This window comes from Caretta caretta, chromosome 13, assembly GCF_965140235.1.
Source record: "Caretta caretta isolate rCarCar2 chromosome 13, rCarCar1.hap1, whole genome shotgun sequence".
Classification (NCBI taxonomy): Eukaryota; Metazoa; Chordata; order Testudines; family Cheloniidae; genus Caretta; species Caretta caretta.
The window spans coordinates 32312117-32326495 of record NC_134218.1 but is presented as its reverse complement, the minus strand read 5'-3'; the positions used below and the strand labels follow the sequence as shown (position 1 = coordinate 32326495).

The window sequence follows — 14379 nt, the reverse complement described above, 5'->3', positions numbered from 1 at the left end:
AGGGGCGGGTGGTTAGCTTACAGGGAAGTAGAGTGAACCAAGGGGCGGGGGGTTTCATCAAGGAGAAACAAACAGAACTTTCACACCGTAGCCTGTCCAGTCATGAAACTGGTTTTCAAAGCTTCTCTGATGCGTACCGCGCCCTCCTGTGCTCTTCTAACCGCCCTGGTGTCTGGCTGCGCGTAACCAGCAGCCAGGCGATTTGCCTCAACCTCCCACCCCGCCATAAACGTCTCCCCCTTACTCTCACAGATATTGTGGAGCACACAGCAAGCAGTAATAACAGTGGGAATATTGGTTTCGCTGAGGTCTAAGCGAGTCAGTAAACTGCGCCAGCGCGCCTTTAAACATCCAAATGCACATTCTACCACCATTCTGCACTTGCTCAGCCTGTAGTTGAACAGCTCCTGACTACTGTCCAGGCTGCCTGTGTACGGCTTCATGAGCCATGGCATTAAGGGGTAGGCTGGGTCCCCAAGGATACATATAGGCATTTCAACATCCCCAACAGTTATTTTCTGATCTGGGAATAAAGTCCCTTCCTGCAGCTTTTGAAACAGACCAGAGTTCCTGAAGATGCGAGCATCATGCACCTTTCCCGGCCATCCCACGTTGATGTTGGTGAAACGTCCCTTGTGATCCACCAGAGCTTGCAGCACTATCGAAAAGTACCCCTTGCGGTTTATGTACTCGGCGGCTTGGTGCTCCGGTGCCAAGATAGGGATATGGGTTCCGTCTATAGCCCCACCACAGTTAGGGAATCCCATTGCAGCAAAGCCATCCACTATGACCTGCACATTTCCCAGGGTCACTACCCTTGATATCAGCAGATCTTTGATTGCGTGGGCTACTTGCATCACAGCAGCCCCCACAGTAGATTTGCCCACTCCAAATTGATTCCCAACTGACTGGTAGCTGTCTGGCGTTGCAAGCTTCCACAGGGCTATCGCCACTCGCTTCTCAACTGTGAGGGCTGCTCTCATCTTGGTATTCATGCGCCTCAGGGCAGGGGAAAGCAAGTCACAAAGTTCCATGAAAGTGCCCTTACGCATGCGAAAGTTTCGCAGCCACTGGGAATCGTCCCAGACCTGCAACACTATGCGGTCCTACCAGTCTGTGCTTGTTTCCCGAGCCCAGAATCGGCGTTCCACAGCATGAACCTGCCCCATTAGCACCATGATGCATGCATTGGCAGGGCCCATGCTTTCAGAGAAATCTGTGTCCATGTCCTGATCACTCAGGTGACCGCGCTGACGTCGCCTCCTCGCCCAGTATCGCTTTGCCAGGTTCTGGTGCTGCATATACTGCTGGATAATGCGTGTGGTGTTTAATGTGTTCCTAATTGCCAAAGTGAGCTGAGCGGCCTCCATGCTTGCCTTGGTATGGCGTCCGCACAGAAAAAAGGCGCGGAACGATTGTCTGCCGTTGCTCTGACGGAGGGAGGGGCAACTGACGACACAGCTTACAGGGTTGGCTTCAGGGAGCTAAAATCAACAAAGGGGGTGGCTTTACATCAAGGAGTATTTCAGGCAGGACTTCACGGAGGGTTCCAATAAGAAATGGTGCACCTAAGTTATTGTTCTTATTGGAACAAGGAGGTTAGCCTGGCCTCTGATTGATACATGGCTAGATTTACCTCGCTGCACCTTCTCTGTGAGTGACTGCAGTGTGACCTAGAGGAATGAGTCCCCTAGACAGGGGAGGAGGCAAATGAGTACAAAACAAATCTGGTCTATTTTTTGTTTTGACCCACTCCATCTATCTTTTACATCTTTGGCTGGCAGCAGACGGTGCAGAAGGACTGCATGCCATCCACATCTCATGGCTGCTCGGCAGAAGATGGTACAGTACGACTGCTAGCCATCCTCATCTCTTGCCTGCCTGGCAGAAGATGGTACAGTACGACTGCTAGCAGTCCCCCCCTCCCCTGTCTAGGGGACTCATTCTTCTAGATCACACTGCAGTCACTCACAGAGAAGGTGCAGCGAGGTAAATCTAGCCATGTATCAATCAGAGGCCAGGCTAACCTTCTTGTTCCAATAAGGACAATAAGCCGTGTCTTCAGTCGCCCCTCCCTGCGTCAGAGCAAAGGCAAACAATCGTGCATCTGAGTTGAGAGCAGTCCAGAGCAGTGTCACAATGGAGCACTCTGGGATAGCTCCCGGAGGCCAATACCGTCGAATTGTGTCCACAGTACCCCAAATTGGACACGCCAAGGCCGATTTAAGCGCTAATCCACTTGTCAGGGATGGAGTAAGGAAATCGATTTTAAGAGCCCTTTAAGTCAAAATAAAGGTCTTCATCGTGTGGACAGGTGCAGGTTTACATCGATTTAACGCTGCTAAATTCGACCTAAAGTCCTAGCGTAGAGCAGGGCTGAGAGACTAACCAATTTATTTGAGCATAAGCTTTCGTGAGCTACAGCTCACTTCATCGGGTGCATCCGACGAAGTGAGCTCACGAAAGGTTATGCTCAAATAAATTTGTTAGTCTCAAGGTGCCACAAGTACTCCTTTTCTTTTTGCAGATACAGACTAACACGGCTGCTACTCTGAAACCATCCATCTGTGTTTTTTACTGAATGGACCCTCGAGACCACATCTCTTACATTAGCTGTGACATGAAGGCCGTACCCTGATCTGACAAGATGACTCTTGGGATCTCTACATGGGAGAACGCTTTCAGTCATCCAGTAACTATTGCCTGTGTGGTACAGAGTGCATGGCCACAGCCTCTGGGTACTGGGTGGTGTAGTCTACAATTACTAAAATAAATCAACATCCACTTGATTCTATGGATCTGTCTAGTTCTAGGGATCTGTCATGGAGTGGGTACGCCCCATCATGGGGTGTCAGGTCATGTATGGTTAAAAGAAAGAGAGAGGCTATACCACAGCCAGTTAGGTCCTATGCTGGTGACCCAGATTATAACGTGTGGTAGTATGGCCTGTATGGCCGCAGTCAATAAAGCTGCCCATCTCCATGGGGCTGTGTGGCCTACTGGCTGGAGTCAATAAAGTCATCCACCTCCATGGGGCTGTGTTGGTCTGTTGGTCTGTTGGGGAAGTGGGGTGCCACCTAGTGTGGCACCTGGGGTAGGAGGACTTGGGCCCTTCCTGCTCCTTTGAGTCCTAGCCCAGGGCCCTGGCAGTGGCGAGGGTGCTCACCACTAAGTCAGTGGGGATCTCCCCGAAACACACTGACCTGTTCCCTAGTTCTCCACCTGGAGCAATGTCAGAGGTCTTGTCTATACTAAAGGGAAAAGTCGATCTAAGCTACGCAATTTGAGTTATGTGAATAGCGTAACTCAAATCGATGTAGCTTAGAGCTACTTACTGTGGGGTCCACACTATGCAACGTCGATGGGAGACGCTCTCCCATCGACTCCCCTTACTCTTCTCGATCAGGTGGAATACAGGAGTCGACGGGAGAGCGATCGGTGGTTGATTTAGCGGGTTTTCACTAGACCCGCTAAATTGACCGCTGATGCATCGATCGCCACAGCGTCGATCCTCTGGTAAGTGTAGACAAAGCCCTAAGTCCTCTGGACTGCTTCCTACCCTGTCTTCCACAGCGGTGGTCCACAATTCCCGTGGGTCTCTGGGGTCCTCAGCCAGTGCAGCTCCTGATGGCTCGGTCCCCTCTCTGGGTTCCACAGGCAGCCTGGATTCTGTCTGGGGCTCAGTGCATCTTGGCTCTGTGGTCAAGGCCTGTAACCACTCCCGGGAGAGAGCTTGCAACCTGCGTCCTTCCCCCTTCAGCAGCCTGCCAGACTGAGCTGGACTGCTTCCTTTTATATCCTGTCTCCAGGCTGAGCGTGCCCAGCAGAGGCGGAAGGATGTGGCCTCCTCGGCCTGCAATGCACAGTTAACCCTTTCTGGGCTAGGGCAGAGTAGGTACACCCCATCACAGGGTCCAACAAGGCCTACCCTGATCCACACAAATGGGATGCCCACTAGTGGGACTGGGAGCAGGACCAAGGGGCCCACTAATTGGCATTCTGGGCAGGACTAACAATAATCCTTGTGGTTGGGACTGATGTCGGAGATGCATGTTTGAATTCCTACTCTGCCTGATTTGGAGCAAGGAGTTAAACCCAGGTCTTCTGCTTCCCAGGAGAGTGCCCTAACCACTGGCCTATGGGGTACTTTGGGGTGGGCCCCCTCAACCTCTCCTATTGAAGTTGTTCCATTTTATATAAATAATTAAATCTTCATTGGGCCACAGAGAAAGTCAGAATGGTCAGAGTTGAAGAGCTGTGAGGATCTACGCTAATGGCTTTGTGGCCTGGGTACCCATCCAAGACCCATTGGACACAGTGCCATAGAGTCCCATCCAAGGGACCATCAGACACAATGTGCCATGGGGCAGGAGTTCTATCCAGGGACCTCTAGGACATAGGGGCCTAGGAGGCCCATTCATGACGTGATAGCGCTCTCTCCAAGTTGGCCAAATGGAAGCACCCCTCAAGAAGCTGCCTGTGTGCTTTTTCTCTCCGTTGGCCCCTGGATGTTTTTCCTTAGCATCCTTTGCCTCCTTTCTCTGATTTGTCCCATATAACCCCTCAATTGGTAAACACCTCCATGGTAGGCCAAGCCTGTTTGGGGGCAGAAAGGCCTAATTTGGCTTGTTACCAGTTGTCGGCAATTTTAGTTTTCTCTCAAAGTTTGTATAAAATGCCCAGGTATCAAGGTGATAATGTCAAATTAATGAAATATATAACTATAAATATTGTCTTTACAATTTTAGCAGCATACCCAGCCAATGTATAGCTCCTGAGTGAAGAATCTTCTCTGAGCCCTTTTTATCTGAAATATTGCAAAATAGCATTTCTGCTCTGACTTCCAGTGCTTTCTACTTTTGGCAGAGTGGCCACGCTCCATGCATTTGGCTGCTGGCATTGTCCTCCTGGGCTCTACTTCAGGCTCTTCCACTAACTTTGAGTGATATTTTTAAGTATTCAGAAGTGGCATAATTCTTCTCCTATTGAAATCAATAGTAAAACTGCATTGGCTCCAGTGAGAGCAGAGTTAGTCCAATGCCAATGCTTTTTGAAATTCTCCCCTGGCTGTGTGACCTCGGGCAAGGCCCTGAACCTTTCCATGCCTCAGCTTCCCCATCTCTACAATGGAGATAATGGCACTTACCCACCTTTGTAAAGTGTTCTGAGACCCTCGACTGGAAAGAGCTATATGATTCCATTTCAGGGGTATTATTTGCTGTAATAATTTGGTATTTCTGCTTCTGGACCTGGTCCAAAGCATGAAGTGCAGGGATGTTGAAAATGAGAACAAAGAAGCATACCAAAAAATACGGTAGCGCTTCTCAGCCTCAGAAATAGTTGAAATTCAGGTTGCTGGGACTGAGTTCAGCTTCAGTCTGGGGCAAGGGATCGAGTTCATTCTTATTTAATCTGAGCCAGTTCCTCCATCCCAAGGTCTCATTTAGAAAAACAATAGCCCATTTTCGTAATATACAGCAGAGATTTGTTTGTTTTGTATTATCTTTTAAATCAGAATGCAAATGAGTTTAGTTTGACTCATGGGACAGTTCTCATTTCTAAGTACCAACACCTTGATTATGTGTTATTTCTGTGGGGTTGTAAGGATGGGTCTTTAAAGATATGCATTTCACTATTTAGTAAAAGATCACATTTACATGAAGCCATTTAAAGAATGAGGCCTTGTCTACACTTAAACAGTGCTGCAGTTGCGCTACTGTAGTGCTTAGTGAAGATGCTACTGTGATGTTCCCCTGGTGTTATCTGGACCGGTGATCTGCTAGATCACCCCAATCCTTGACTCTGGGAGCCAACTTTACCCTGCTCTACTGTGAGAACCCCCACTCCTGGACTGTTCATGCACAGCCTCTGGCATGTAAGCTGCTTGGATTGTGCAACCAAATGACACTAGCCAATATCTCCAGTCCCAGACACAACCCTAGGAACCTCTGTCTTGCAGTGTCCAGTTATGCCTGCTGGACGCTGCAAGCTTATATTCGTTCATCAATTTAACAAAGAAATGGATATGTAGCAGGCTTGTTATCCCAAGGGGAGTCTCTGACGTGCTTCAAACCAAATGCACTGCTTCAGGTAGAATAAATAAGCAAATGTATTAAGTACAAAAGCTAGATTTTAAGTGATTATAAGTCAAAGCACAAGTCAGATTTGGTCAAATGAAATAAAAGCAAAATGCATTCTAAGCTGATCTTAACACTTTCAGTGCCCTTACAAACTTAGATGCTTCTCACCACAGGCTGGATGGTTGCCTATCAGCCAGGCTCTCCCCTTTGATCAGTGCTTCAGTCGCTTGATGGTGGTGTCTGTAGATGGAGGTGGAAGAGAGAGGAAGAGCATGGCAAACATTTCTCCTTTTTATCATGTTCTTTCTTTCCTCTTGGCTTTGCCCCTCCACCTTTTAGGGCCACATGAGCATTACCTCATCGTAGTCCCTGACTCGCCAAGGGAAGTGGGGTGACTCACTCGAGAGTCCAACAGATCCTTTGTTGCTGCCTAGGCCAGTGTCCTTTGTTCCTGTGAGGTTGGGCTGGGTTTGTCCCATACATGCCCCGATGAGGTGTGAACTGCCCCTCTGTTCCTGGAGAGTTTTGTCTGGGCTTGTTTTAAGCCATGAGGATACGTTTTCAACCTCATAACTATATACATGAAATTACAACCTATAACATTACTATAACATTACTGTAACAACAATGCTCAGTGCATCATTGAAGGTGGAAGGGATAGCTCAGTGGTTTGAGCATGGCCTGCTAAACCCAGGGTTGTGAGTTCTGGGCCAAAAATTGGGGTGATTGATCCTACTTTGAGCAGGGGGTTGGACTAGATGACCTCCTGAGGTCCCTTCCAACCCTGATATTCTATGATTCTATGAGCCTTCTGAAGACACCCAATATGACAAACTTTGCATTGGATACCACACAATCATATTATAAGGATGAACATGGAGTGCAGGGTGTTCCCCAGAGATACAGGGTGTCACAGCTACCTACGCCAACAGAAGGGCTTCTTCCATCGACATAACGCTGTCTACACTGGAGGTTAGGTCAGTATAACTGTGTGGCTCAGGGGGTTTTCCACACCCCTGAGTGATTTAGTTATACCAGCATAACTTGCTAGTGTAAACCAAGCCTGTGACTGGGAGTTTTAGAATCCTGTCTCTCTGGCTCCCTCCATGCCTTAGGTTGACAGAAACTCTATTTTCCTGCAGGGGACACTGCTGCTTAATTCTGGACAAAATCAGATCTGATAGGTAAATTCTACAGTCAGGAACAGATTACAGAAATGGGGAAATCTGGAGAGGCATGAAAATGCTGCCTACAAAACAGGGAAACATTCCTTCTGTATTTCATGAGGCTTCAGTTCATTTGTTCAAGTGTTTGCATCAAACTGAAATTAACTTTATTTTCTAAAAGTGTAATGATAAATGCCTTCAAAATATGTTCTTTGTGTGAATGGATGTATATGACTTTATTAGCAAAGTCCTTCAGTTAGCCAAACAAAAAAGCAACTTCACTGTTGCAATTATCAGGAAAAGATTCCAAGTCCAGAACTGTTTGAAATTTGTCTTATGAATCATAAGATATTTGAATGTATTTATTCCAACAGCTTCTGTACAAGATTCATACCGTTAGTTTTGTACTTTGTTCTGTTTGAATGTGAAGTTCATCTAAGGCTAATGTAAAGGTCGTATTGCCACTTTAAAAGGCATCCTCTGGAGTTTTGATCCTACAGAGTTGTTTCACATGAAGCAGAGTATGACTCATGCTAATGGAAAGGGTAAAGAAGATTTTTTTAAAAGAAATATATCGCAGTTAAATTAGTTTAGACAGCATGACATCAGAGAGTAATTAAATAGGTTTTTGTTGGAATTCCGTTTCCAATTCCTGAGTTCAGGTTTGTAAAAAATTTCTAAGCACCTGCAGGTCTCTGTGTGTGAAATATTTTCACTGGAAAGGATTCAAAACTTTAAAAAAAAAAAAAAAGAAAAAGAAACTTGTAACACAGAGGCAGCATTACGCCATTCTTCCTTCTTGGAAAAAAACCCCCTCAGATTTAAACAAGACTCCTTCAAGCTTTCAGTCAGTTTTACAGAAGAAAAAGGGGTGGTAAACCTTCTCTTTTCAAGAACAAGTTCTTTTTAGCTGCTAACTGAGGCCAGGAGAAGATTAGATCTGAATAAATGAGCATTTCCACTATGGGACTGGATACAAATGTTAAACAAACAGATTTAAAGTGTTTTAAACTTAAAAGAAAACTATTCCTGCTGACTTCAGTTTTTAATTTCTTTCATGTTTTCTTATGCCAAACTGGAGGAACCTTTTCTGATTTTTTCTTTAGTGGCATTCAAAGGAAGACCAGAGGATGAAAATCTTGCACTTTCTCACTTTATTGCTTTGGCACTTGACTTGGTTTTACCTGGTTCTAGTTTCTGTAGTGTTGAGTAATTCCGAAGCAGGTCAGAGTAATCCAGGATCCAAGTTAGGATTGTTAAAAGCAGAAGGAAAAGAGACAAATCCCTCACCAAGGGCAGGTACCTTTAGGACTGGAAACCATGGATATAGTACTGGGACCTTAAAGGCTAGAGCTAAAACCAATACTGTTCAAGCTGGAGCTCTCTTGGCAAAGAATAATGAATCAAAGAAGAGTCTCTCTAGAGAAGGGACCACAGACGCAAAGGTAGGGCAGTCCCCAAACAGGCAATCTGGAGTAAGGACAGTGACCCCAAAGGTTCAGAACTTTGGCAGCAAAGCCTCGCTCAGAAAAACTGGCACAGGGAATACTGATGCCAGTTCTTACAAAACCAAAAAGACTAAAGAGCCTGTAACACAAAGGGAACCTAAAGAGACTTTCAAACATCCCCCTATAACGCCACATGAATACATGCTCTCCCTCTACAGGACTCTCTCGGATGCAGAAAGAAAAGGCATTAATGGAAGTGTAAAACTGGAGACTGGACTTGCCAATACAATAACAAGCTTTATAGATAAAGGACAAGGTAAGAAAGGAGCTACAGCATTTATGAGTGTGTATGTGTGTGATGCATGTCTGCACATATTGTTAATTGAAAAATAATGATAATTATTGAAAGAAAATAGCTTGACTGATTCGAATGTAATCAGAATCATGTAACTTATAGGCAGTTTTTGTCTTTTCAGTTAAGCTTTGAAGATTCTTCTGGCAGCAGGGCATAATATTTGTATGCTAGCTAAGCAAAACATTTAGGGACAGATTTTCGAAGGCTTTCTGATGCCTAAAGATGCAGATAGGTGCCTAGTGGGATTTTCAAAAACACTGGGGCACCTAACTCCTATTGAAATGAATGGCTGTTAGATGCCTAGGTGGTTTTGAAAACCCACTGGCTGCCTATCTGCATGTTTAGGTGCCTAAACACCTTTGAAAATATGACTCGGGGGCTTTTTCATACTTAAACTACAGTAGTTGGTAAAATACCATTTTATTTCTTGTTAGCCATATGTCTACCGGCATATGGCGCTGTAAAGACAGTGCTATTTCTGTGCTTTTCCAGGAGCAAAACAAAGAGCTTCTTTGTGAAAATGCTGGCCTCTTCAAGGAGAGACCTGAGACTCTGTGGCACAAGTTTCTGATTGTGGAAAATTTTGAGAAAATTGAGCTAGCCTAGTGCACCCCTTCCTCCAATAAATGAAGAGGCTTCATTTCCTGTTCATCACGTAGCTTCTTATTGGTGAGATGGGCAGTGTCACAGATCAGGTGTTCACCTGACTGCTCAAGTAGGGCAATTCGAGCCCAATGCTGCTCTCCATAACGTTAGGGTGTGTTTTTTTAGGGATTTCAGTGAGCATGGATGGTGCCCATGGAGAGCAGCTCCTGGGACTGCTATGGATGAGAGAGCAATGGTGAGGCTGGTACCTGACAATCCAGTCCAGAACGGGGACACCGAAGGCAGTTAATGATCACAATTTGACTGCTGTAGAGAAATGGGATGCTGTTCAGCAGAGCTGCGTTCCAGATGAAATTCTTGATTTTCCTTTGGAAGGCAACGTCAATGTAACATGCTGAATTTAAATAGCCATGTTTCTTAACAATGCTTCTTATCAACCTTACCAGGCAAATGAAACAGTGGTTCTGGGGGTTATATTTTTTTGCTCCATCAGAATAAGTTAAGCCTTGTGTAGTTAATAAAGCAGTTGTCCTGGTGCCTGGCAATTCCTGGAGGATTTGGGTTTTAAAGGACAAATTCACCATTGTACTGTCTATTGGTGAAATTCACCCCTGTACAGGGGGCCAGGATGAGGTCCAGGCACCACTTATGCCCCACTTCAGTCCTATGCCAAGAATGTAAGTGGTGGCTATGCACTGCGATGGCTCACACTCGAAGGAGAAATCTCTGCCAGTTGGCTAATTGATACTTTGGGGCCAGAAAACACACACAGGTGAGATGACATTTCTTTAGCTGAAACAAGAAGAGTTCAGAATGCCATTTCACTACTGAGTCATTAAGCTCCTCTGAGTCTCAGCTCAGAGCAGGTTTTTATGACTGTCTCCGTATTGGTTAAAAGGCTCTTTATTATGACTTCCAAGACTGTGGGCTAATAGCGAGTGATCTTGTGAGTTTGTGAGCAAACTTCAGAAGTAACAGGAGGAATTTTAGAGCTAATACTCATTCTTGTTTACAATAAACTTAAAAGTGTCTGCGGTTTTTGTTTTGTTTTAGATGACCGAGCTCCAGCCATAAGAAAACAAAAATATATTTTTGACATCAGTGCATTAGAAAAAGATGGTTTGTTGGGGGCAGAGCTGCGGATATTAAGGAAAAAGCCCTCTGAGACCTGGAAGCCTCATTCTCTTGGGAAAACTTCCCAAGTGAAATTGTTCAGTTGCCCCACAAACAGACAAGCAGCAACTCTCCTGGACTCTCGCACTGTCAGCACTGCAGATACACCAAAATGGGAAGTATTTGACATTTGGAAACTTTTTAGGAATTTTAAAAACTCAGTTAACTTGTGTTTCGAACTCGAAGCTTTTGATAGGGGGAGAGCTATTGATCTGAGGAGTATGGGATTGAATAGAACAGGGAGGCAGGTCAATGAAAAGGCTCTCTTCTTGGTATTTGGGAGGACAAAAAAAAGGGACCTGTTTTTTAATGAAATCAAGGCGAGATCAGGCCAAGATGACAAAACTGTTTATGAATACTTGTTCAATCAGCGGAGGAAGAGAAGAGCTCCTCTAGCAACGAGGCAAGGGAAGAGGCCCAACAAGAACCTGAAGGCAAGGTGTAGTAAAAAAGCTCTCCATGTGAATTTTAAGGACATGGGCTGGGACGACTGGATAATAGCCCCTCTGGAATATGAAGCTTATCACTGTGAAGGGCTTTGTGAATTTCCTCTTCGATCTCATTTGGAACCCACCAATCACGCAGTTATCCAAACGCTAATGAACTCAATGGACCCAGAATCTACTCCTCCGACTTGCTGTGTTCCTACCAGACTGAGTCCGATTAGCATTCTCTTCATAGACTCTGCAAATAACGTGGTCTACAAACAATATGAAGACATGGTAGTGGAGTCATGTGGTTGTAGGTAGCAGCACAATCCCTCCCATTAACACATTAACAAAGATAATTGACAAGAACCTCTTCTCAAAGAAGAGTAACTAATCCTCTTACCCCTAGCACACCTATGGTTTAACAATGGTAATAAGAAACAATCTGCTAAACTCTCACCGTGTCTGTATGTCTCTTAGTGGTAGACACATTTTAGCAGTAGTTCAATACTGTCATCCTCCAAACTTAGCCCAGAATGGGGCTTTGAGTAAAGAATTCTGTAATCACAAGAGAATTGTTCTCACTAAAGATCACTTCCAAGGAAATTAAAATTCCATACCACAAAAAACTCTGCTGTTTTAATCCCTAAGGATATTGTTAAATGTAAAGTTAATAAGCTGCATATACACCTCTAAAAAAACATTACTGTTCCTTTAAATGTTGTTCTTAAGACAAATCTGAGTCCCACTTCCAATATCTTCCTCACCATGTCCATTAGGAAATGTTTGAAGAGAATACTAATGTCTGTAAGAGAACGCAATGTCCCTAAACACTCAGAGTTTGGTGTAAATAGTTACACTGTAAGATGAACTTTTCTGATTAGCTCTTAAAATTATGTGTATATGAAAAAAAATCATTAAATATAATGTGTTGATTTAGTATTTGATTGTACATGGAGCTAGATAAATGCAGAAGCATATTTGTTTCAATGTATGTTTTGTTCCAAGCTTCACCTCTTTCTTAACTATTCACTCTATCCACTGGTATGTTGCAAGTTGTATTACTCTGTATAAGGTTCAAGCTGTTCTCAAGTGCTCGTAGTAAAATTACTCAATAACAGCATAAAATGTAATAAATTATTGACACAGTGCTGTGGTGTAGCTAGCTCTCTTCATCTGCACAATTATAATGTTACTAACATCCTTTGTTTTGAATCCTGTACAATAAATACAATGGAAAGGGAGCTGTCAGTAAGGCAGGGTGCTACTGGTATCGATACCATCTTCGTGTGCGTACCTTTGATCGCCTCCAGTTGCACTTGTGTACCGTGGAAGTATCAGAAGAAATATTTACTGCGAAAATGCATGATGGTAGAGTAAAGGGTTTAGTAGCTGAGTCTGGGATGAGAGTGGTGATTGCAAATGAGTGCCATTAACCTTTACTGCACTGTATTTTGTGCATGCTGCATCTGTTGTAGAAATATTTTAAGGTATGAATTTGTCTTGGGACTATTTTTTTTAATCCCTCCACTGTGGGTCAACGGAGTGGAGAAGAGCCCCACTCTGTCCACCTCGCCCCATGTGCTGCAGTGGGACGGGGCACTTGGCAAAGAAGCTGACTTCTGCTGGCTTTATGGCAGAGGGGTGCCGCCCTTCTGGCGAGACACAGTGAGAGTCCAGCTCCGTTGTGCTGACTGTGCAACTCAAAGGTGCCTGATCATAATGGAGAATCTGGCAATTATATTTTTAGATCTAGAAGAACTATTGTAGGTAACTTCCCAATGTATAATCCCTTTCCAATGGTATAAAGCTTCTACCTGCAGGACTGAATATGACCCATCCTGGGCCTTGTGCCAGTGTGATTTTTTTTTTTTTACAGGGCTGGGGGAGATGAGACTTCCACATTTGGGGACTAAAGGGGGAAGCATCACTCGACAGCAGGTTGATATACATTTTAAAGTGATGGCTGCCTGAAGCTGCTCAGGGCTTTGTAATACTGTATTAGAATAAGTCCTGGGGAGATAGATCAGTGAGCAGGTGAGATAGTTAAACATGCATAGCTCTGCAGTTTATCCTATAGTTCTGAAATCTGCCTCATGGCTGTCACCAACACACAAGTGCTATATATTCAAGTAGCTATTAGAAAAGGAAAAATGCCATTGTTCTGTGTATGCTGTGTAAACAGACTCGCTGAATGTACATAAGGATTTTTTGTACTGATGCGTACTTTGGTTTGTCTAAAAAAACCCCAAACATTCCCCATCCCTTGGACTGAAACCCGCACAACCTTTCCTAAAGTTAGAAAAATTCAGTGAAGTTTCTTATTCTGTTTGATGGAGGTTGTTGGTAGTTCTTGAAGCCTGGGGCAGGGCAGGAGGCAGAAGGAACTCAGTACCACAGCAAAAACCACCCTGAGGAGATTTGCAGCCCAATTATGTAGCTCTAAGAACCACAGAGGCATGTACTTCAGACATGAGCAAGACCAGCTTGTCTTCCCAGTCAGTGGAAGACTGCTCTCTGCAGCCATTTGTAGGGAAAATACGGCTTAATTTCCCCATTTCTTAATTTCATCTCACAGAATCTAATGCAGATAATTTGGATAAACAACTGCTGGGAACCTCTTCAGAATAAACCTCTGAGCTTCACTCATCACTACGGGCTTGTCTACACTACCGCACGGAGTCGATCTAAGATACGCAACTTCAGCTACGTGAATAGCCTAGCTGAAGTCAATGTACTTAGATCTACTTACCGCGGTGTCTTCACTGCGGTAAGTCAACAGCTGGCGCTCTCCCGTCGACTCCGCTTGCACTTCTCGTTCTGGAGGAGCACCGGCGGGTAGTGTAGCCAAGCCCTACCTTTCACTGCAAAGCTGGAACTTTTAGGTGAAATTACAAAGAGATTTGCCAAGAATTCCAAGGATCATAGATTTCAGGCTCCTCCTCACATATCCAGTTACTACCGACTTTCACTGCCTGATCCCACACTGCCACACTCTTTGTGAAAAGTGTCTGCCCCACATGTACTTTTGTCACAAATGCTGCATCAGAAGAAGGCAAGAAGAAGGAACATTATACCCGGGAGCGTGGCAGCAGAAGACATGATGGCTGGAAGCATGACAAT

At 44.7% G+C, this 14379-nt stretch overlaps 1 protein-coding gene across 1 annotated transcript; it reads left to right on the top strand.

Annotated features, from left to right (window-relative positions):
- Positions 1–8120: 8120 nt before the first annotated feature.
- GDF5 (growth differentiation factor 5) lies at positions 8121–12399 on the top strand. The gene is made up of 2 exons (XM_048820031.2): positions 8121–9010; positions 10709–12399. The coding sequence occupies exons 1-2, from the start codon at positions 8377–8379 to the stop codon at positions 11575–11577; spliced, it is 1503 nt and encodes a 500-aa protein (XP_048675988.1). The 5' UTR covers positions 8121–8376; the 3' UTR covers positions 11578–12399.
- Positions 12400–14379: the final 1980 nt, after the last annotated feature.